The sequence below is a fragment of the Pituophis catenifer genome, unplaced genomic scaffold (genome assembly GCF_029215685.1).
Source record: "Pituophis catenifer annectens isolate HBS135680 unplaced genomic scaffold, rPitCat1.0.hap2 SCAF_8, whole genome shotgun sequence".
NCBI classification, from domain to species: domain Eukaryota; kingdom Metazoa; phylum Chordata; class Lepidosauria; order Squamata; family Colubridae; genus Pituophis; species Pituophis catenifer.
The window spans coordinates 41,931,174-41,953,684 of NW_027256888.1; the positions used below are offsets into that span (position 1 = coordinate 41,931,174).

The following is a 22,511-nucleotide window of genomic DNA, read 5'->3' on the forward strand; positions in this document are numbered from 1 at the left end:
TTTCTATGTGATTCAGGAAACACATTTGATTGGCATCGTATCATCTGGAAAATTCAAAATGGCAGCTTGTGACAAATAAATCATAAAAGTCAGTTTGCTGTGAGAACACAAAAGGAACTAACCACAACCAGAGTGTTATAATCAAGCTTGAGCATACTAAATATTTTCACAATAAAGCATATGGTTGCTCTTGTCTCTCTCTCTCTTGTTATCTCCTAGGCTTCCATATGTCGCAGTAGTCAACCTCTAGCAGGCTTCAGCGCTCGATGCCTCGAAGATGAACAAATGCTACAGTTGATCCGAAAGGCAAATCCCGGAAGTGATTTTATCTATGTTGTTGATACACGCCCCAAAGTAAGATGCTTCAAATTCTGTTGTCTTTTTTTATGCCGAGTGTTGGCTAAAATGTCCCAGAAATTCTGAAATCCCCCCCCCAAAAAAAGTCGAAGCTCATTAAAGTGAATCAAACTGTTTTTAATTGCACTGAAGGGAAGCTCTGTTTGTAAATCTCAGCAAATAGAAATATTATTTTATTAGGTCATTAGCAACATATGCTTTGGTCTGGAAGATTGCATAGAAATGGAAATTGTGTTTACAATCCTAAAATTAGTTTTCTCAGTAAGCAAATGTATTAATGAATGGGGAGGGGCTTGAACTGGAAGAGTTGACGTTCCTGATTATCAGTGATGGGATTTAGCTGGTTCACACCAGTTTGGCCAAACTTTGTAGTTACTTTGTGTGCAGTTCAGAGAACCGGCTGAATCACCACACCCGGCCCCGCCTTGTGGCTTGCCTCTCTCCTTCCAGCCACTCCTCGCCTCACCTGGCCTTTCCTGAGGTTATTCTGGTATCTTGGTGGTCCTCTAACCAACCTCTCTTCCCACTCCAAGGTGACGTCTGCACAAGCAAAATTCTGAGGCAGCTCTGACAAGGTGCCCAGAGGGAGGGGCTGCAGCTACTAAACAGGCGGCCAAACTAAGCACCTGAAGGACCCCATCCATCACTGGGAGTCCAAGTGCCAGCAGATGGCCTCAGCCGGGCTCCTTGGCAGACAACGGGTTTTGCAGGGGTGATCAAGTGGCCGGGGCTGGTTCTGGCCTAAGGAGGCCGGAGGCATTGTTGGGGCTCCTGCGAAGCAGGTCTCAGGCTGGTCCCCATGCTGCACCATGATCCACGAGCTGCTGCTAGCACTGTGCGGCTACCCAGGCAGCCTCTTTATGGGCAGTGGCCTGCAGGTGGACAAGGCAGCAGCCCTCCCTCCTTCTACAGGGCTGGCCCAGTGCCCTTCCTCCTCCTCCTCCTCATCTGCAGGTGTCCCCAGAGCTGCTGCTGTTCCTGCAGCTGGGCGAGGCCACCCTCCTGGCCCGCATCTGCTGCTGGGTGTGCTTTATGTTCACCTGCATGAGTTCATAGAGCAGTTTGCCAAGCACACTCAGCCGCCGCCCTACCGCAGGTATGCCCTTCCCAGCCTGCGTAGTGGACTGTGGCTCTGGGTGAGCCCAGAGAGAGAGATGAATAGGCGACTGGGCATGTGGCTGACACTTGGCTTCCAGCGCCAGAGAGGGCTGGGCTGGTGCTGCCTTTCATTGCGGTGCGTGGAGTGTTCTGGGACTCCTCTTGCCATCTCTTCTCCCCTTGCTGGGCATATTCCCGACTCCCGGCCCAACTGGCTTCTTCCTGGCAGCTCTTTCTCTGCCTTTCAGTGTCAGCTGTCAAAGATGGGGGTTTTGTAGGCAGAAGAGCTTTCTCCACCCACCACAGCCCAGTTGCCCTCACTTCCCCCAAGCATTTCTTTGCCTACCTGATTTCCAGCTCATTCATGTTTCTCCATTGCATTTCTCGCCATCGTGTGAAACAAAAGTTTGTGGGACTAAAACACTCCAAAAAATTCAATCAATCAATTTGAACTTCTCATGAAAAAAAAGAGATCTTGCGAAGTTGGAATTGATTGGACTTTTTTTTTAGTCCAACAAACTTGTTTCCTGTACACGATGGCGAGAAACACGATGGAGAAATGTGATGGAGCTGGAAATCAGGTAGGTAAAAAAATGCTTGAGGGAAGTGAGGGCATCTGGGCTGCCCTGCCATCCTCCATGGGTTTGAGATGCCGCTGAGGAAAAGTGCCCCCCCTCTCCCTCTCCTCTCCTCTCCTCTCCTCTCCTCTCCTCTCCTCTCCTCTCCTCTCCTCTCCTCTCCTCTCCTCTCCTCTCCTCTCCTCTCCTCTCCTCTCTCTCTCTCTCCCTCCCTCCCTCCCTCCCTCCCTCCCTCCTCCTTCTACCACCGCCCAGAAGCCCTCGCTTCCCCCAAGAAAGGTGGTCAAAGAAAGTGCCTTTCTTAAAGGCCTCTGGTTTGATGTGACCGCCTCCTCTGCCTCTTCTGTTGCTCCCTGCCTGAACATGAGCAGGAGAAGCACACTGTTCAGGGGTAGAAAAGACACGTGGGCGGGCGCTGTTGCGGGAGGCCTGTCCCACATATGCAGCGGAGCTGGAGGACCATGCCTCCCGCGACGGCCAACCTGACCCTGGGCGAACCAGTTGTTAAATTATTTGAATCCCACCACTGCTTACTCAATTAGTAAATAATAGTTGTTATTTGGATAAAATGAAAAATGAAACAAAACTAAGCTCAGCCTTGAAGTTCAGTCTCACATGTAGTTGCCCTTTAAAGTAGGTTGGTTTGAGACTATAACTTCTAGCAGACAACAGATCTCCTCTGCTAATGAAGAGTAGAAATTTGCAGAATTCCACTATTAAGCATAGCTTGCATTTCTTGAAATTGCAGAACAGTTAACAAAGATTCTGATTCACTTATGGAACACTGTGCAGACAATTGCTATTATAGCCTCACTATAAATAGAGAAGCACATAACATAAGATTTGGAAGCATTTTAGAGGTCATAGTCCTCTTTCTAATGCCAAAATCAATTACTCTATCATGCCTAACAGATGGCCACCCTGTATCTACCTAAATGCCTCCAAAAAAGGAGAGTCTGCTTCTCCCCAAGGCTGCCTCCTCCATTGTGGAATAACTTTTATTATTAGGATATTTTCCTTTTGCAGTCATAAAGTAATAATAAATATAACTTTATTTGCATTTTGTGACAAGCAGTAGAGGGCTCTCCAGCTTTACAAGATTAGAGCATATGTCCAAAGGCTTACTTGCAATATGGTCTACATTCCCTATTGGACAGAAAGCCTTTGTGAAAGCACAGCGTGGCTTGTCAAGGAAACTTTCCAGAGTGTTAACAGGATTTGCTAGATTCTAGGACAGGCGTCAGCAACCTGAGGCTCCGAAGCTGCATGCGGCTCTTTGGCCTTCTGCTGTGGCTCCCTGTCAGGTGATCCCACTATTGGCTGGCCCCACCTCTCCTCTCCCAGTCACTCCTTGCCTGGCCTGAGAAGGTAAGGGCGATGGTGGGGGATGGAGAAGCGGCCAGGGCAGAGACAGGGAGATACAGAGAGAGGGGGAGAGAGAGATACAGAGAGAGGGGGGAGACAGGGAGAGAGGGGGAGAGAGAGATACAGAGAGAGAGGGAGGAGGGAGAGAGGGAGGGGGGAGAGAGAGAGATGTCAAAAGAATTTTGTGGTTCCCGATGTTTTTTAACAACTGGTTCTCTGCCCTAATGACCGGCTGGGTAGGCGTGGCTGGGGGGATGTCATGTGACTGGTGGAAGTGAGTGACATTGAGTTGGCCACGCCCACCCAGGTTTTGTTGCTCCCGGTGTTTTCTTTTCTGTGGGAAACGTGTCCAAATAGCTCTTTGAGTATTTAAGGTTACAGATCCGTTCTAGGAAATGCATATTCAATCCAGCAGACCTATACTATAGGCCATACAACAATTTGTTGACCTTTGTCTTTTTGTTGAGTGCAACAGCATCCAAAAGGGTCTTTATGCTTCAACATATATTTGATTACATTGTCAGTAGGTAAGATGAGAGAGACAGTCTGGTGTAGTGGTTAAGGCCAAAGGCTAGAAACTGGGAGACCTTGAGCCCAAGTTCTGCCTTAGACACAAAGCTGGGTAACTTTGGGCCAGTTACTTTCTCTCAACTGGGGGAAGCAGACAAACTTCTGCTTCTGAAACCACTTCTGAAATTTTGCAAAAAAACCTGCATGGACTAGTCTCAACACTGACTCGAAGGTGCGCGCGCGCGCGCGCACACACACACACACACACACACACACACACACACACACACACACGTAAAGTGAGTTCTGTCTCTAGAACATAATAGCCTCCTTTTAAAGGAGGAATATTATTATTCCTCCTTTAAAAAGCACTCATTTTTAACTCAATGGTTCTTCTAACAAGTCAGCTAAGGTCAACAATAATTTGGCATTTTAGAACAGATCGGGTTAGTTCTGTATTCTGTGGCTCTGAAGGGAGGTTGCCATCTTCTGGATGAATTGTACAGTTGAAATCACTGTTGAATGTAAAAGCTCCAAAGTAGTCGAAGGCAAAGGTGACAGCAGATCTCATTTTTATTTCAAGGCTTTTAAAAAAATAAAAAATGCAGCCCGTATTTTCACTAATAAAACTCACAATCCTATATTGTGGAGGGCTCTTTCCTCCCTTTCTTTCTTTTGGCAAATGGTAATGTTTTTATTTCTTCTTCGCTATAAAGGAAAGAACATTATGTCAGAGGTCTAAAGGGTATTCTTTTTTCTTTGATCTTTGCAGCTCAATGCAATGGCAAACCGAGCAGTTGGGAAAGGGTATGAAAATGAAGACAACTATTCCAACATCAAGTTTCAATTCATAGGTATTGAGAACATCCATGTTATGAGAAGCAGTCTCCAAAAAATGCTTGAAGGTAACACCTTATCTTTGTAGATGCTGGGGGCAGCTTGCGATTCATCTGTCTTTTCTTAAGGATCTGAGCTGAATGTATATTAGTACCTAATATATTAGTATATTAGGGATTTTGCTTCATTAATACTGCAAAGAGCATTGCAATTTGAGCATTTAAGCCCATTAATGTGAAACAAATTTTCTAAAGTGAAGACGTTGCCTTAAATTGACCCTCTGCTTCAGTGGCCGTTAGAGCTTTGCCTGTAGATATTTTTCAGCCTTGCTGTCTGATAGTGTTGAGTTGGAGAGTTTAGCAACTTAATAGGGGATCTCTTCAATAGGCGATTCATCTTATGAATCCTTCCTCTTGTGACATTAGAGAAACTTCTATATAATTGACTCTGTATGTTTTGAAAATGCTTCAGAATAAATTTTTGTGCTAAATTTATATATTACCGACAAAGAAATAAAGGGAGATTAGTATAGATCTATTTCAAGTTATTTAACTCTCATCAGCTAGCCATACCCTTCTGGGATTCGAATCTGGGCTACTTGCCTATTAGGTAGATGTATTAACCTCTAAGCCATGGGCTCCTCTCACTTTGTTGGCTATACCAGGGGAGAGATTAAGTGTTTAAGTAGAAGCAGTATGTTCCGTCCCACATTTGGGTAGACCAGGTTGCCCTGATAGACCAGTTTCACCGAAAAAACACTTCAGAAGAAATGTTCCTCATGAGCTTGAAAAATTAGTAGCTGTTTTAAAGATCTGATTCATTGAACCAGGTGTGATGATCTGACTTATTAAAGCAAATGTGGCTTTAATGCAACTCTCTAATGAGTCTGCATCTGTTTTCATATATGCTTGGAATCCTGAAGAAAGACATAACTGCATTTCAGCAGTTCTGGGCTTGCATCTGGAAACAACTCTTCCATAATTTTAAAAGTATGTGTACCTTAATGCAGAATATGTAATAATTTAATAATTACGATGATGGTCAGTTTCTGCTAACCTATTATATATGGATTACCCTTTTCTCTTACCCTTCTCATCCTACTTTGGAAAAAGAAATAAAGTTATATGGTATGTAGCTTAGCTTACAGAAGGTTTGGTTTATTTCCTCCACTTCTGACATACTGTTTACTGTGCTTGTTGTCTAATCAGCCCACATTCTCATTTCTGCCAATCCTTTTTGTACAATTAATGGTGAAAGACAGATCTTGAATGGCAGTGTGTCAAATCAAATATATTTTTCCAATTTATTTAATTACCAGGGTTAAAAACACAGGGACAGTGACCAGCTACAACAAAGACAATGAAATAATCGTATAAAACCTAAAAATCAAGACTTAGAAACCACATACAAATTAACTAAAGATACAGTAAATCAATATAAAACAAGAATAAAATAGAAATTGAATAAGATAAAAAAGCAATTCAATATAAGAGGAAAGAAAGGCATTATAATATTATCATTTCAAGTCTAGGACATCTTATGCCTCCTTATGGAAATTTCTGCAAATAAGAATTGCAAGGCCAGTGGCTTTTAATGGAGACATTGCTTAGTAACTGAATTCCTCACTAAATTAGTTCACTTTTGAACTCCAGGTCAGCTACTGCTATCAGACCTGGCTGATTTAGATCTGACGTTTAGGACTGCAGTTTAGGACTTTGTGGTCTTTGCTCAGTCAAGTGGAAAGCAAATATTAACTCTGATATGGGAACAAACCTCTATTTTGACTCTATTTAGGCTTTGCAAACAGGAGGTAAGCAGTCTCAGAGTAAATCCAGCTGCTAATGGCTCGTGTTCCCATCTGCGTAGATGCATTAATCATTTGACAGGCTCCTTGCTGTCAGCAGTCCACTATCATGAGGGTTCTCTGAGATGCTGTTTTGAACATACCTTTTGTGATCAAGTGCAAAGAATCAGTCTCTTCACTGAATGATAAGATTGGTCTCCCTAGGCTGATGCCCTCCAGATGTGTTGGAGCTCCAACACTCCTAATTTTCCAATCCACAGGGGATAAGTACAGCTTGGCATATATGTAGGACATCAGGTTTGGCATATCTACATTGGCTTAATCTAAGGTTACCAGATCTGGATATAAAGGTTGGGTATTGGAACCCTTCTGCAGCCTATAGGAAAGGGATCTGCCACAAATTCAGATGTGTGTATGTAGGGAATTTCACCAATTTGCATCCTGCTTGACATGAAAGAGTGTTTGATGGCTATATTCATGAATATAGCCAAGAAATCTATTCATGTCAGCAGCTGGGGAATGGCCAAGCTTACACAACTGTACAGTTCCTTTTTGTCTTCCATTTTAAGCTGAAATGCCAGTTTAAGAGACTGTGAATTTTGAAGAAGGAAGTGGCAGAGAGGGAAGGTTTAATTCAGTGTTTCTCAACCTTGGAAGCTTGAAGATGGGTGGACTGCTGGCTGGGGGATTCTGGGAGTTGAAGTCCACCCATCATCAAGCTACCAAGGTTGAGAAACACTGGTTTAATTGAACCTTTTCTTCCAACATTAGTCTTTTAGTTGCTTTTTTTAAAAAAATATATGAGTGAACTGAAGCCCTGCAGAAGATAAACTTAGTCCTGCTATTTTGAGGACAAAAACACCTACTGGGTTAAAATACGAAGAGACCTTGATTACAGCAGTCCTTAATTCAGTATCTGTTGACATAGCCTTTTCATTTTGGGGACTTTTGTTATGCATGTTTTCCCCAGAATTTAGAAGCATATGGCTTGCAGCAATGTAAGAAGTCAAACTGGTATATAATGCCTGGTCATGTTTGCAAATCAGTCAAGCAGCGAACAAGTGACCAACATGTATGTGAAAATCAATCCCCCCTTTTTAAGCTAGACTTACCATGTAAAAATTAGCAACTTAAAAAATTCTAGTCTGCTGAAATGGGCTTATTTTGCAGTCTGTGAGCTGACATCTCCTTCAATGAGTGATTTCCTGTGGGGGCTAGAGAATTCAGGCTGGTTGAAGCACATCAAAGCCATTATGGATGCGGGCATCTTTATCACAAAGGTACAATATATGCTTTGTAAATGAAAATGGGGATGTGCCATTTCAGGTAATGGAAAATCTTTGATTTTCTTCCACTTGCAGGGATGTGCTATGGAATAAAATTAATATGGTCCAGATCTGTGCCTCTCTGGCCTAGAGAATAACACCGTGCTGGACATAATGCTAGATGCTGTGCAGAGAAGTGCAAATGCAAATTGTGGCATAAGCTCGTGAACCTATTTTTGTCTAGCATAACTGGTGATGCCAATTTCCTGATATTTGTGATTCTTTCTCAAATGTCAGATGCATGCTTGGATAAGTGTATATTGCACTGTCAGAATGAAATGCTGCACCTGGAAATGAAGCACATTCATAATTAAAAGAAGCTCAAGGCCAAAGTGCAGAGAAATAGCAGAAAATATCAGTGGGATAAAAGGCAAGTCATAGTGACCCATTGGCGGCTTCTCCAAGGAGAGAGATGATGAAAGGAAAAGATTTCATGGTATATTTCCACCCAGCAAAATACGGTTATTAACTATGTACGAAAGCCTTTCACAGTGTATTACATTGGCTGCAACATCGGGAATAGAACTTCCTACTGACTCATACCATTGATCCATCCAGTTGTGTATTGTTCATATTTGACAGACAATGGCTACCCAAGGTGTTTCTAGCAGAGATATTTTCAGCTCTACCTTGAGATACTAAGAGTTGATATTCCAGATACTTACTTCTCTATCATTTTCCTTTCTATAGGAATCAAAGATACATTCCTCCTTTCTTTCTTTCTTTTTTTTTTTTCTTTCTTTCTTTCTGTTTTAGGCTGTTGCTGAAGAGGGAGTCAGTGTTCTTGTTCACTGTTCAGATGGATGGGACCGGACTGCTCAGGTTTGCTCTGTAGCAAGCCTTCTATTAGATCCATATTACAGAACCATAAAAGGATTTATGGTAAGCGAGACAGCTTTAATTAGCAGAAAAAGGGATAAGTTGTGAGTTCATTTTTAATGGAATTAAAGTGAAATAATTTTTTAATAACATCAAACTATTTAGTGAATTTCCAGAGGTTTTTATCTTCCACATTTTGGGAGATGATGCACCACATTTTTGGAAGTCCATATTTGAGATCCATCTTCAACTATAGACTCAGTTAAGCAATCACAACTTATTGTGTGGCTAGCAGTTGTGCTTCTCGTTTCCCTACATAAAAGCACTTCTGGCACTCTTGCTTAAGCTCTGGTGAAAGGCAAGGAAGTTGAACCAGTTCACTGTCTTGGAATACACAAATTTATGGTGAACAGATCAAAAGCAAGAACAGCTTTATGGACTACAAGAAAAAAAATCTGGTCCAAGAATGGATGCAGTTTAGCTTCAATAGATGGGATACATATTTTCAAAAATGGAAGACTGACACTTGTGCACTTGGCGCAACTTACTATCACTCCAAATAATTGGATGGACTATTATCTCCCCCCAGTTTCTATCCTATTTTTTATAACATTACAGTATAGTGTAGTAAATGCATCTTAAATAGTAATCATAATTTCCCCCCTTCCATTATCTTGTTTATGAAGAGATCTTGGAGTTTCAAAACATTCTGCATTCTTTTTTTAACTCTTGAATGGGAAACTTGGATGCTAGCAGTTGTATGAAATAGATAGGAAGGAACTACATTGAAGAGACAGAGACAAGTTAGTTGCTGTTCCATTTGCAAGCTCTGAAGCTTGCAAATTTTAATTTAATCTGCAGTTTAATTTTAACTTTGAGTTTTCTATGTAAGGCCAAAGTGGATGCAAAAGACTGGGATGTATTTAGAATATTAGAATTATAGGACGAGGGGGGACCTTGGAGGTCTTCTAGTCCATCTCCCCTGCCCAAAGCAGAAACCTTTATATGATCCTTGACAAATGGATGACCAGTATTTTCTTGAAAACCTCCAGCAATGAAACCCCTACAACTTCGGGAGGCAAGCTGTCATGTTACCCCAATCCTTTTTTTCATTAGGCTAGACATACCTAGTTCCCTTAATTATTCATCATATAGTATAGCCTCTTATCATCTTTGTTGGTGTTCTCTACATACTTTCTAGGAACTCTGCATCTTTTTTGTATCATGACGACCAGAATTGGAGTATTCCAAGTGTGGTCTCACTCGTGCAAGGTAGAGTGGAATTATCACCTCTCATGAGTTTGATGCTAAGCCTCTGTTGATGCAGCCTAGGACTGAATTGGCCTTTTTGGCAGCTGCAGCACACTGCTGATTCATACTCATAGTCCAGTAAGACACCTACAGTAGATCTCTCTCACTGTTACCTGTGAGACAGGTACTGCCTGTTCTATACCTGTGCATTTGGTTTTTCCTGCCTAAGTGCAGGATCTTATTTTTCTCACCACTGAACTACCATATATCTTATTGGATAGGGCTCATTGCTTTAGTCCAGGAGTCAGCAACCTGCAGCTCTGTTGTGGCTTCTTGTCGCCGGCCAGCACCACAATTTTGAGAGGAACTTCTGGTTGGGTGGGTGGGGGAAGTAAGGTGCACCAGGAGAAGATTCTGTGGTAAGGGGTGGGTTTTCCAGTCAGCTCCACAATTGATAGGTTTTTCAGTTAGGACAGGTAGGGGGAAAAGGACGCTGCGCTAGAAGACTTTATGGTGGGGAAAACTGGACTTCTGGTCAGCTCCAGAATTGAATGGGGAGCTTCTGGTTAGGACCTTTGTGGCTCCCGGTGTTTTCTTTTCTATGGGAAATGGGTCCAAATGGCTCTTTGAGTGTTTAACGTTACAGACCCCTGCTCTAGTCTGACTAAATCCTTCGGAATCTTGAGTCTATCTTTCAGACTGTTAGTAATTCCCCCTCAGCTGGGTGTCATCTGCAAAGTGGATGAGCTCCACTTCTATTCCCTCATTTAGATAATTTATGAAGATGTTTAAGAGCACTGTGCTGAAGACAGAATCTTGAGGTACTCCACTGCATGCATCTCTCCATGTAGATGTAGATCCATTGAGGCTGAACGCTGAGTGCCGTTGGTCAGTCAATTACAAATCCATCTGGTGGTGTCTCACATTGCTTTATCTTATCAAGAAGTAGGCTGTGGTCTACTTTATCGAATGCCTTCCTGAAATCCAAGTATACTATATCCACAGCTTTTTCCTGGTCCACTAATTTAATCACTTTATCAATGAAGGTTTTTATTACACTCATGCTGACTTTTATTAATCATCTTGTTCATTATTAGGTGCTCCTAAATCCACTGTGTAATTATTTTTTCTAGGATTTACCAGGTGTTGATGTCAGGCTGATTGGTCTGTACTTTCCTGGTTCCGCTTTTTTTCGAACATTGGAACCAGATCAGCTCTTTTCCAGTGTTCTGGCACTTCTGCCTTGCTCTAGGAGCTCTGAAAGATTTATTTAGTGGTTCTGAGATCACATATGCCAGTTCCTTTAGAGCCCTGGGATGTAAACCATCTGGTCCTGTCAATCTGAACTCATCCAAAGAGGATTAGTATTATCTTACTAAATTTCTTGCCTATTTTGATGTGTTTTCCTATTTTCTCCTCTAACTCATAATTCTTTTTCCAATAAAAGTGGGAATCAACTTTTCTCTTTTTCTAATATAAAACATAACTTATCACTTTCCTCTGAGAACCTGGTTTGAGAATATGGGTATACATTTCCCTGACATATTCCCATGCAGCTGGCATGAACAACTGGCTTCTCTAAAAGGCTATGATGATTCAAATCCATCAAACTTAGATTCTGTTCCATGTGTTTCAGTGTTCACGTGTTCTGTCAGTGTGGCACGGAGATAACATTAAAAAAATATAAACTGATTTATAGTCAATTAATGTTAACCTTGAAGCGTTAAACATAGAGCAAAAACCATATAACATTATAATGTGAACCTCATGGTGTTAAGAATTATTCTATAAATGGATAGCAAATTTCCAGCATAGCAAAATTGTATGTTGCCATAAGTAGGCTGCCAATCAGTTTCTAAAATTCATAACAGTATGGTTACTGTCCCTGATAAAACCTATCCTTTTTATGGGGTCTAGGACAGCTCAGTGAGGACAGCTCAGTGGGGCCAACTCACCATGGTCAGCTCGAGTTGGTCATGTGGAGTTGTCCTGCAGTGACTTGGAGGTGGCGAGTTGTCTCATTCTGCTTTTTCTGATTGTGAAATTTCAGGATTGTTTTAAATAATCCAATTAATTAGAATAAGAAATGTAATTTTCTGCTTCGCTACAAAACCTCAATAATCTCCTTTGATGCTACTGTTTTTTGTTTCAGGTATTAATTGATAAAGATTGGGTTTCATTTGGTCATAAATTTAATCACAGGTAAGCATGGTTCTTTAGTGTGGGTTCTGTGAAGTGGCAATCAGGTACTTTGCTGCCAGAGAACATCAGATGAACATCTGAATATTGAATATTGACCATGGAACATTTCTGATAGCATCATGTTCTTGGTGTGGTCACTTGAGTCAATCTTGACTCTTCATAACTACATGGACAGGCTTATTTCTTAGTGCCATTTTGGAAGTGGTTGGCCAGTACCACTTATCTAAGGCTGAGAGATAACGATTGATCCAGAGTTACCAATATTTTTTGGTGTTGGGTGTAAGGGAGGATTAGAACTTGGGTCTTCCCACTCCATTCCTGTGCCTTAATCATTAGACCAATTTAACTTCCATATCTCATCATGAGTATAGTGAAATATAATTAGAAATGATATTAAATGTAAAGGCTCACTTTTAAGCAGGTCCAAATTTTATTGAGTATAACTGGCCCTTTTCTTAATCATCTTTCCTTTGGTTATTCAACTTTTGAAAAGTCTGTCTAGGCTTATTGGCTGGGTTTATACACCTCACTAAATCAAGATTTTAATTACCGTTTATTTAAAAAGCCATATCAGTCTGGTTCACACATAACTCTAAGCATAAACTGTGGCTTATAAACTACAGTGGCCAGGTTCATACATTAGCCTATGTGAAAACCACACAAATCACATTATGCCCCTTGTGGTGATATATTAACCCAATCTTCTTTCTTATTGGACTAATCAATATATGAGTAAAATCCATTTAGCTATTCAGGCTTTAGCTGGCTATGGGGAACTCGGGGGGGGGAGGGGGCAGGCAAATGAAGAATTACATAAGGGCCAAGATTTGGTACTTTCATCACTCATCGGGGCACAAGCAGGGGTGAAATCTACTTACCTTCCCAACCGGTTCGGAAGTGCATGCGCCACGCATGCACTTCCATCACATTCATTATGTACATTGAGAGCATATGCACCAAGACAAATTCCTTATGTGTCCAATCACACTTGGCCAATAAAGAATTCTATTCTATTCTATTCTATTCTATTCTATTCTATTCTATTCTATTCTATTCTATTCTATGCACGCTTGGACCCTCTGCGCATGCGCAAACCCCTCTGTGCATGCGCAGAGGGTTAAAAAAAGTTACTTCCTGGTTAAAACCAGGAAGTAACGACGACCGGGGGGGGTGGAGCCTCGCACCGCCATCACTACCAGTTCTTCGAAAAACCAGCTGCCATCGCTACTGGTTCGGCCAAACCGGTCCGAACCGGGAGCATTTCTCCCCTGGGCACAAGTATGCAGTTGTAGCAGTTGCATGATGATATCATATAACATATGTTATTTTGACATATTTGTGGTTACCTTCTAACTGACATGGATACATATACTCTAGCAAATTTTATTCTGCAAATGAAGCAAATAATAGAACTGACAATTAAGATGGAAGATGTTGTGCCAACATCCAGAATTTCAGAAAGGTAACAGTTGTGAATTAATATTTTCCCCTGACATTGATGTAGGTATGGCAATTTAGATGGAGACCCAAAGGAGATATCACCAGTTATTGATCAATTTATTGAGTGCGTTTGGCAACTTATGGAACAGTTTCCTTGTGCCTTTGAATTCAATGAAAGATTCTTGATCCACATACAGCATCATATATATTCCTGCCAGTTTGGAAACTTCTTGTGTAACAATCAGAAGGAAAGACAGGAGCTCAAGTAAGTCACTTTATAAAATATATGTGCACGGTACACGAGAATGACCCTTTATTCTGATAAACATGATTCTTCAATGGGGAATCTTAACCAATACATAAGAGAAAGTTGTCCAATCCTTTCAAACTGGTTATATATTAAAACCCCAATATAATAATAAAATAAAACCAGTAAAAAAATATTACTAAAGAATAAAAGATCTATCTCCTTGAATACTTATTGCAACCAAAAGAATTATCCAAAAACTGTTTTACTTGAAAGGAACATAATCAATCTCCTGAGTTCTCATGAATATAAGGTGATGTTCTCATTTTAAAAGTAAATTGGAAGATCGGAGAATTAACCCTTCTTTTTGGATAAATATAAAACATAACTGTAGAGAGCCTGAGAAAACAGTCTCAGTTGGATAGCTATGATTGTCTGATAAATAGGTTCAGAGTTTTTCCATGAGGGTTTGTAATTTTTCCATCTTAGTTGTCTTTTAAATTAATTAAATGACCTCTCAGTTGCTATTGTCAGAAAGTTATCATCAAAAAATATAGTTTCCAGAATGTTAACAAGGATAGAAGCCAAGAAAGTTGGAATTAAATAAAGCCTGGTTAGTTCCTTAGCAAATCTGCTGACCATGGCTCCCCTGCTATTGCCCAGAGTAACCCAACACTACCACCTATTGAGTTACAAAGAGCAGTAGACTGTGGTTCTTTGGCAATTTAATTCACAGAATCAGTTACAGAATGAGATGTATTAACGTTACACCTACCCACATCAGAGCACAAGCACTCTGACCAGCATCATATCTTATGTTAGTAAAATAATTCCTATTCCTTAATTTTCCTGTGTTACACAACAAAATGCTTCCTTTTATTCATTCTGAATCTCTTCACAATTATTCTTGGCGGATGATCCCAAATATTGTAAAATAGGTTAAAACAAAACAAAACAAAAAATTACTCAGGCCACATGTATGTATAGGATGCCATAGTTTCTATGCAGTATTAGTTCTGTAGGCCAAGATTGTCCCTAAATTCCTTAACCATTGGCCATATCCACTGGGGTTGTGGTTCTAAAACATCTGGAGAGTTTAGCCTTTTTATTACCTAATTCCAAATAGTTGAATTCTGTCCTTCCTAAATGTGTGTCTACTTTTTTGACATGCTCATGAAGTCTTTCAATATGAGAATGAGAGAAATAGCAAATGCGGTTCATAGAATTTTATTATAAATTGTCCCTCAGAATTCAGGAACGGACTTATTCACTTTGGGCTCACTTATGGAAGAATCGTGCTGATTATCTGAACCCTCTGTATCGGGAAGACCACAACAGGACCCTTCATCCACAATCCACACCCTCCCATTTTATCTACAAGTAAGTTGCATCTGAATTGTTATATAAAATATTTGACTAAATGAGCTAACAATTGTCTCTGACTTCAAGTATGGGCAAATATATTGCAAATAGCTGTGAGATTGATGGTAACTTTCACGAACCTTCCCCAATTCCTTCTTCTTTGCTGTGAAAGTGTAACACATTGCTGTATATAATAAAAGATAATTATATTAATCATAGATACTTTTAATTGGGATAAGGTGTTGTAAAATTGTTTCATTTCTGTCACATTGCTGTGGAATTTGGAAATGACGTTTTGAAGACAATCCATTCTTGAAAAGTGATTTATACATTTCAAATAATGCCTAGACAAAAGCATTAGATCTTCAAGATTGGTATATATGTCAGGATAATGATGATTGAAAGCTGACCAGCCCTTTAAGACTGAGGATGACTCAGCAGGATTATTGCCCTTTAAGAAGCTGCCTATATAAAGGAGGCCATTAGAGGGCGTCTCTCTCCTCGTGTATTTTCCCTCCGTGTGTGCTTCCAGTTAGAGTTGAAGATTGATTGCCTGGCTTTGTTTGGCCCTTGTAGGTATTTATATATAACCTGTAGATAAACCACTGTTTGAAAAACCTCTGTGTACTGTATTTTGCTCCTGGGTTATCTCAAAATAGTAGTCACACTGTTGTGTGAATATATATATGTCTGTTGTGTGACAATATATATGTATTGTTTTCTTTCTTAGCTCAGAATTAGTAATGTATATTATCATTAATGCGGAAGATGGAATTCTGCTAAATACAAAAAGAGAGAGAGAGAGAGAGAGAGAGAGAGAGAGAGAGATTTAAAATACGTTTGCAAGATATTGTGATTTTTATTTCTTTGTAACTCATGGAAAGAAATCTGCTTTTTAAAATTAACACCAAGCCATCCATATCTTTTTAAGAATGAAACTGGAGTACAATAGGTTTGGCATTATCATTAGACCTTACAGTGTTACAGAGCCTCTTAAAATAGTTTCTCACTCTTTTCCAGACAGCTCTGCTCTTTATCCAAGTGTGACTTCTAGTTAACCCTGCCACTGATCTACTTATAATGATGTAGTCTAAGAATATTCAGAGGAATTAGGTAACATGATAGCTCAGCCTCATTTAGGCTGCCCATTACATGTTTGTTGTAATATAGCTTCTCCAAGAGTTGCTACACTTTCAAAAGACTTAAAAACATAATTTTATGAACAAAATTAAAAGGAAGATTAAAGCTAATATAAACTAGTATAAAGTAAGAAAAAGAAAAGAAGAAAAAAATCAAAGAGAAAGTTGAAAGTTCAAGACAGGAAAAAATACCCTTAAAAAAGGGGGAAAAATATACAAAATTCACATTTCCAACATAAACTTGAAGTAAACATTCCCATTCTAGACAATTTCTCTGGTGATGTATACCGATCTTATAAAAATCCTTGTTAAGATTATAATAATTGGAAATTTCAATCTTTTGAAGCACATATTTTCCTGTTGTTCCATCTGTATATTATAACCAATTTTTAGCCTCTTTATCATACATTCCTTCGCTTGTTCTTCTGTTTCAAATTGTCCTATAAGTATTTCAAGAACCAACAAACACAAGAGGGAGAAGTGGCATTCCTGTTTTGTTCCTTCTTTAAGGTTTTGTTTAGATTTCAATTAACAATTATTTGTGCTTTCTGCAAAATGTAAATAAATCTTCCCCATATTATAAAATTTTCTAAAATCCGTATCTTTCAAAACTCTGAATAAGAAAGTCCAGTTCAAATTGTCTGCTTCTTAGGAAATCAATGTGGCTTGTTTTTATTGTGTTGTTGAAAATATTCTGAAATGTCCAACACATTTCTAACATTGTCTTTTTATTCTTTTAGGTAAAAACTACATTGATGTGAATAAATTGTTGCAAATTCATTTTCATATGTTTGCTAGTGTAAGCATTATCTGAAGTTCATCAGCCAAGGACTGTTGATGACTTCCTTACATTTTGAAATGAACTTGTGGGCTATAAAGTGTCCATTAGAAATGACATACATGACACTAACATAAAAAACATTTGGCAGTTTCACATCCTGAACAATGGAATGAGAATTTGCTTCCTAAAGTTGATTACAGCAATAAAGCTGCACTTAAAATACTCAGCAAACTGGATTACTTCATGCTAGAAGTTTGGGAAGAAAGGCTTCACATGTGTATTTCTTGGAAATATTTAATCCTTCAACCAAATATTTGTATCAGAAAACAAGTAAGATAGGCGTTGGCTATTTTATTAATTTTGATGCAGGATTTCTACTGACCCCCCCCCCCCTCCACAAGGACAAAGTCATTCTGAGTACAAGCATTACATCAGTTATGGGAAAATGCCAATCTGCTAGGTTTTCTCATTTCAATAATTGGTGTAATTCTGGCATTCAGAGTAACTTTCTGTTTATCAAAGTTCTCATGCTCATCAGACTTCAGTAAAGTGAGATATTACATTTAATGTTATTTAAAGTTACACAGATAGCATTTGACACTTTAATCCTACAAAATTGCACTATCTTCATTTTTCAAAATCTGAACATGATGTGATCCACTTTGCCAAAGTGAAAAAATCTTTTACAGTCAGAATATTCTGAGAAATAAAGATCTGTGTTTTCATACTTCTGTGCTGTAAAATGGTCTATATGAGAATCTCAGCAATTTTTATGTGATAATTTTAAAAGCTGAGAGAACTCTTTCCCATTAAATGTTTCCCTGTCACAAGAGGCTTGTGTTAATTTGTTTTACACTGCGCAGTGCAATTCTGTTAACTTCTCTAGGAGCAAGTTCTGTGGGTTGAATAACATGAGACTGACTTTTGTATGGGCTTCTATAGGTTTTTGAATCTTCTTTGTTTCATTTTCCAGGTTTTGGAGTGGAATGTACAACCGTTTTGAAAAGGGACTCCATCCAAGGCAGTCTATTACAGAATATCTGATGGCTGTGAAAGAAGAAACCCAACAGTTGGAGGAGGAGCTGATGGTATTAGAAGAGGTATGCATAATTGGTTTTCTAGAACTATAAAATTTATATATTGCTGTTTCACCCCATCTTTTGAGCATGATTGGCCATTGCCATATGCATCAATTCAAGTATATTTCAACATCAATGCAGTTGATCTGGGTATCATTATTCACAGGTAGATGTAATTTTTGAAGGTTTTCTAGCTGAAGCATTGAGTAGAGGATTATATTTCCTCCACCTCATATTTGGCAATAAGAGCTCTCTACAGCAGTATTTCTCAACCTTGGAAATTTTAAGATATGTGTACTTCAACTCCCAGAATTCCCCAGTGAGGCTTGCTGGCTGAGGAATACTAGAAGTTGAAGTCCTCACATCTTAAAATTTCCAAGGTTGAGAAACATTGCTCTACAGTATATTTTTGAATCAGCTATTTATTTCTTTTACCATGATAACAGCTGCTAATGAGTGAATTATCTACTTCCGGTACAATTTCAAAATCAATTTTCTTGTGAATCCTGTATTTTTCCAACTGTGGTTTACAATCTATGGAAGACTTCCTTAGTTAAAATGAACAACAGGAACTTCAGAATTACACTCAATTTCTAATTACCGTACTTTTCGGAGTATAAGACGCACTTCCCTCCCCCTAAAAGCGGGTGAAAATTGCGGTGTGTCTTATATACGAAATGTTGCCGAAGCCCCACCCACACTTTTTCGGCCTCTGTGCGTCGCATTTTTATCCTCTGCACGCTCCATTTTAGACCTGTTCCAGGCTGCGGGGATCGCCACAGCACATCTCCGCTGATCGCTGCCTCTGCGCATCGCATTTTCAGGCTCCGCACATCCCATTTTTGGCCTCTGCTAGGCAGAGGCAAAAAAATTTTTTTCTTGTTTTCCTCCCCAAAAACTAATGTGCGTCTTATACTCGGAGCATCTTATACTCTGAATAATACGGTAATTATTGATTTCTCCACGTTGCTAGTACAGTAAAATTACAGTAAAATTTGGGCCTTAATTGGGTGAGCTATTTTCAAAGCAATTATTTCTTACCTTGTTTTCTTACTGGTCATCTCAAGCTTACTCTGGCTATTTTCAGGTAGGCAACATACTTGTTGCTGGGATTCTTACCAATAAAGCTTAGATCTAATTATCTAACTCTTCAGCGATTAGAGCAAATGCTTTTCTCCTTTTAATGAAAAAGGTATTTAATAGAACTTGCTGTAAGGAAAAGTTTTAGTATTTTGCAATAGAACTACTGAAATCAGCTCACCCTTAGTTAGGTTTCTAGGTAATCAATATTCAGTCTGTATGTAGCCGCTTCCTTTTTCCCCCCAGCCTTCGGGTTGCTAAAATGTCCTTATCTATTCCCTGAATATTCCTTCTTAACTCAGAAGGATAGAGCTGACTGCCACCTGCTTCTCTGTCAGATATCTATGCTAGATGTAGTGGATGATTTCGCTGCATTTGATCACCTAGGACTGAATGAGAACCAGTCCCATCTTTTCTGTACATGCATACTTAGGGAGAATTATTTTCTAGGTTTTTTTGTTTTTGTTTTTTTTACAAAACCTTCTAGTTGTCTTTAATTTCTTACTAGCCACAGGACTACATTCTTGTTCATTTTTTGTCTTTCCCATTTGACCTACTTATTATTGTGAAATTTTGTTGAGTAGTCAGGTGCTAAATGGCACAAAATGCTCCATGAACATGGAAAAATGCCTAGAAACTTGCTTTCTTCCCGTTCTATATAATCTCTCACCTACAATTTCTTGTCTAGAGAAATCAAGAATAACCTTCCTTGTCAAAGAGAGACTTTAGAAAACTGCAAGTATATAAATCTGCAGTTTCTTAGGCTTGCTTGCTTTATTCACTCACTCACTTATCATTTACATCATTGACTAGTGTACCACCCATCTCTCCTAGAGGTAACTCTACACAGCTTACATACTTTTGGTAATAAAAAAGCATGGAGTCCCAAGAAAGTCTAACCTTGCTGCCTTTTCACTTATTAGTCCTATCCAATCCATACTAGATTTTGTAATCTTCCATTAATTCATCCCTCACTATTGGTTAGTAGGCTGGGATTGATGGATTTATCATTCAGAAATACATGAAAACCCCCAGCTTCACATTGATAGGTTGGATATATTTTAACAGGTCAATGGATTTTTGTTTCTTGTCTTGCAGAGACTGGCAAAACTTATTAACAGGCAATTAAATAATGAGGCAAAGATAAAAAAGGAAAATGGAAGCTCCAGTGACTGCATGGCCAAATCATTCCAAGATTACACTCGGAGTTCTTCACAGGGAGATGAAGAAGATTCAGCACTCATCCTCACACAGGACAACCTGAAAAGCTCTGATCCCGATCTGTCAGCCAACAGCGATCAGGAATCTGGTGTGGAGGATATGAGTTGTCGGTCCCCAGGTGGAGGAGGCTTACCCAGTGAAGATAGCATTAGAGACCATGATTCGGATGAAGCCGTTTTTCTCACTCTCTGAGTGATAATTTAGTAGATTATGAAAGACTGTCTATCAAAAGTTCCAAAGAAAGGGATTTATGCACTTAAAGAGTCCATATGTAACGAAGTAATAAGCTAGAATGTTTTTGCATTTATTATCTTCTGTTATCCATTTAGAGCCATATAGAATGAATGTTTTGTTTTACATAACTATTATCAATTGGATAATTGTACAGTAAGACCACTCCAAAGAATTGACAAGAAATGTTTAAGCAATGCCAAAGTCAATTCAGTCCAATTCAGACCAAACCAATACATATTATCTTACCTTGACACCAAAAAAATATTCAAATGGAAAAAGCAAATAGATGTTTTCTTTTTTACAGTCTTGAAAAAAATTATGTTGAAGATGGCCATGTATGGACTTAAAATATTGTCAGAGATGTCTGCTTATTAAAAGACCATTGCTGAAGAAATTTGGAAAATTAAGATTGAAATAACCAGATACGTTTTCTTAGATTAGTTCTATGACTTGATTGGTAATAATAACACTGTTTCTGTTGGTGCCTCTGCAAATGCTGTTTTTCCCATTTTTCTCTTCAAGAAATCTGATTTCAATTGAACACTGTTTCTGGTGACTATATGGATACATTCACGTTTTCCTGACAGAGTGGTCTACCAGTTCTTCTCCCAGGATTTCCTCCCTTTCTTCCCCAATCCTGGATTATTATGGGGATTCCCCCACCCACCAAATATTAATCAGATCTGACTTCCACATTTGGCTGTTGAATTATAGGACAGAAGGTGGGTCAGCAAGAGATTAGCTCTACCCACACTTAATATGTCCTTCATCCCCTTTGTAAGTTCAGGTTAATGTAGTGGGGACTGGATGTATACTTTTCATCTTCTGAATTATGGAATAGGATAGGGATCATGACAAAGGAGGTGGACAGGACACACTTATTCCCATGTACATTTTTTGGAGTGGACTATTGGAAGATGTGACCAGGGCATTTAGTATCTTAAAATACTTTAATCCATATGCCATTCAAGGAAAGCTAGGAAATTCTAAAGAAAAAAATATCTTTCCAAATTTTCTTTTATATTCATCCTCATCAGTTTGCAATAAATCACTGGTCCTTTCACAAATATAGGTAGTCCTTGTTTATTGACCACAATTGGGATGGGCAACCTGGTAGTTAAATGAAACACTGATTAAATGAAAATCACACGACCACAATAGCGCTTACAATTTTACTTCAGTTTTCCTTTGATTCGGCTACTTCCTTCAACTGACCTGGGTTTTTTTTCCCTTTCTCTTTGAGGTTATCTTAGTTTGAGGTAAATAAGCAAGTGGGAATAAGAGCAGAGAGAGGATGTGAAGGTCATAAATATGGGTACTGATCACTTAAGTTGTTTTTTCTAGCACTTTTGTAACTCATACCACCTGTAGGGTTTTTAAAACATTGAAAAAGCTTTCTCCAACCAGAATTAAATGTAATTCATTTACTCTCCAGTTACATATTTAATGTCCCTCCTCCTCCCCCCTTACCCCCAGCTAAAAGTTCTTATTTGTTACTTATTTTTTGAGGTATCCTCAAGCAGGAGAGTAGATGTAAGAATTTCAGGGGTCGCATTGTAAGAATTTCAGGGGTCGCATTAAAACTGAATGAAGAACCTGGGGCCAAGCTGGCCAGTAAAAGGAAGTGTTCTTTGTAAAAGACATACTGAAAACTATGAGATTTGTATTATTAGACATGGTAATGGATATTAATGGTTTTAAAAGGAAACTAGATATATCTAGGGAAGATAAAGCTATCATGTCTACCTGGTTGAATGACTTATCTCACCACTCCAAAATTTG

At 39.2% G+C, this 22,511-nt stretch overlaps 1 protein-coding gene across 2 annotated transcripts in view; it reads left to right on the forward strand.

Annotated features, from left to right (window-relative positions):
* The window catches only part of MTMR7 (myotubularin related protein 7), a 38,553-nt gene extending 17,578 nt beyond the window's left edge, over positions 1 to 20,975 (forward strand). Inside the window, exons 6-15 of one of the 2 annotated variants that reach the window (XM_070948165.1) lie at positions 220 to 354; positions 4,681 to 4,813; positions 7,720 to 7,829; positions 8,631 to 8,756; positions 12,097 to 12,146; positions 13,651 to 13,851; positions 15,082 to 15,213; positions 16,456 to 16,461; positions 18,089 to 18,215; positions 20,373 to 20,975. In XM_070948165.1, the coding sequence (XP_070804266.1) occupies positions 220 to 354; positions 4,681 to 4,813; positions 7,720 to 7,829; positions 8,631 to 8,756; positions 12,097 to 12,146; positions 13,651 to 13,851; positions 15,082 to 15,213; positions 16,456 to 16,461; positions 18,089 to 18,215; positions 20,373 to 20,687 (1,335 nt within the window). In that variant the 3' untranslated portion in view covers positions 20,688 to 20,975. The remainder of the gene's footprint in view (positions 1 to 219; positions 355 to 4,680; positions 4,814 to 7,719; positions 7,830 to 8,630; positions 8,757 to 12,096; positions 12,147 to 13,650; positions 13,852 to 15,081; positions 15,214 to 16,455; positions 16,462 to 18,088; positions 18,216 to 20,372) is intronic. The other variant, XM_070948164.1, reaches the window with a different exon arrangement.
* Positions 20,976 to 22,511: the final 1,536 nt, after the last annotated feature.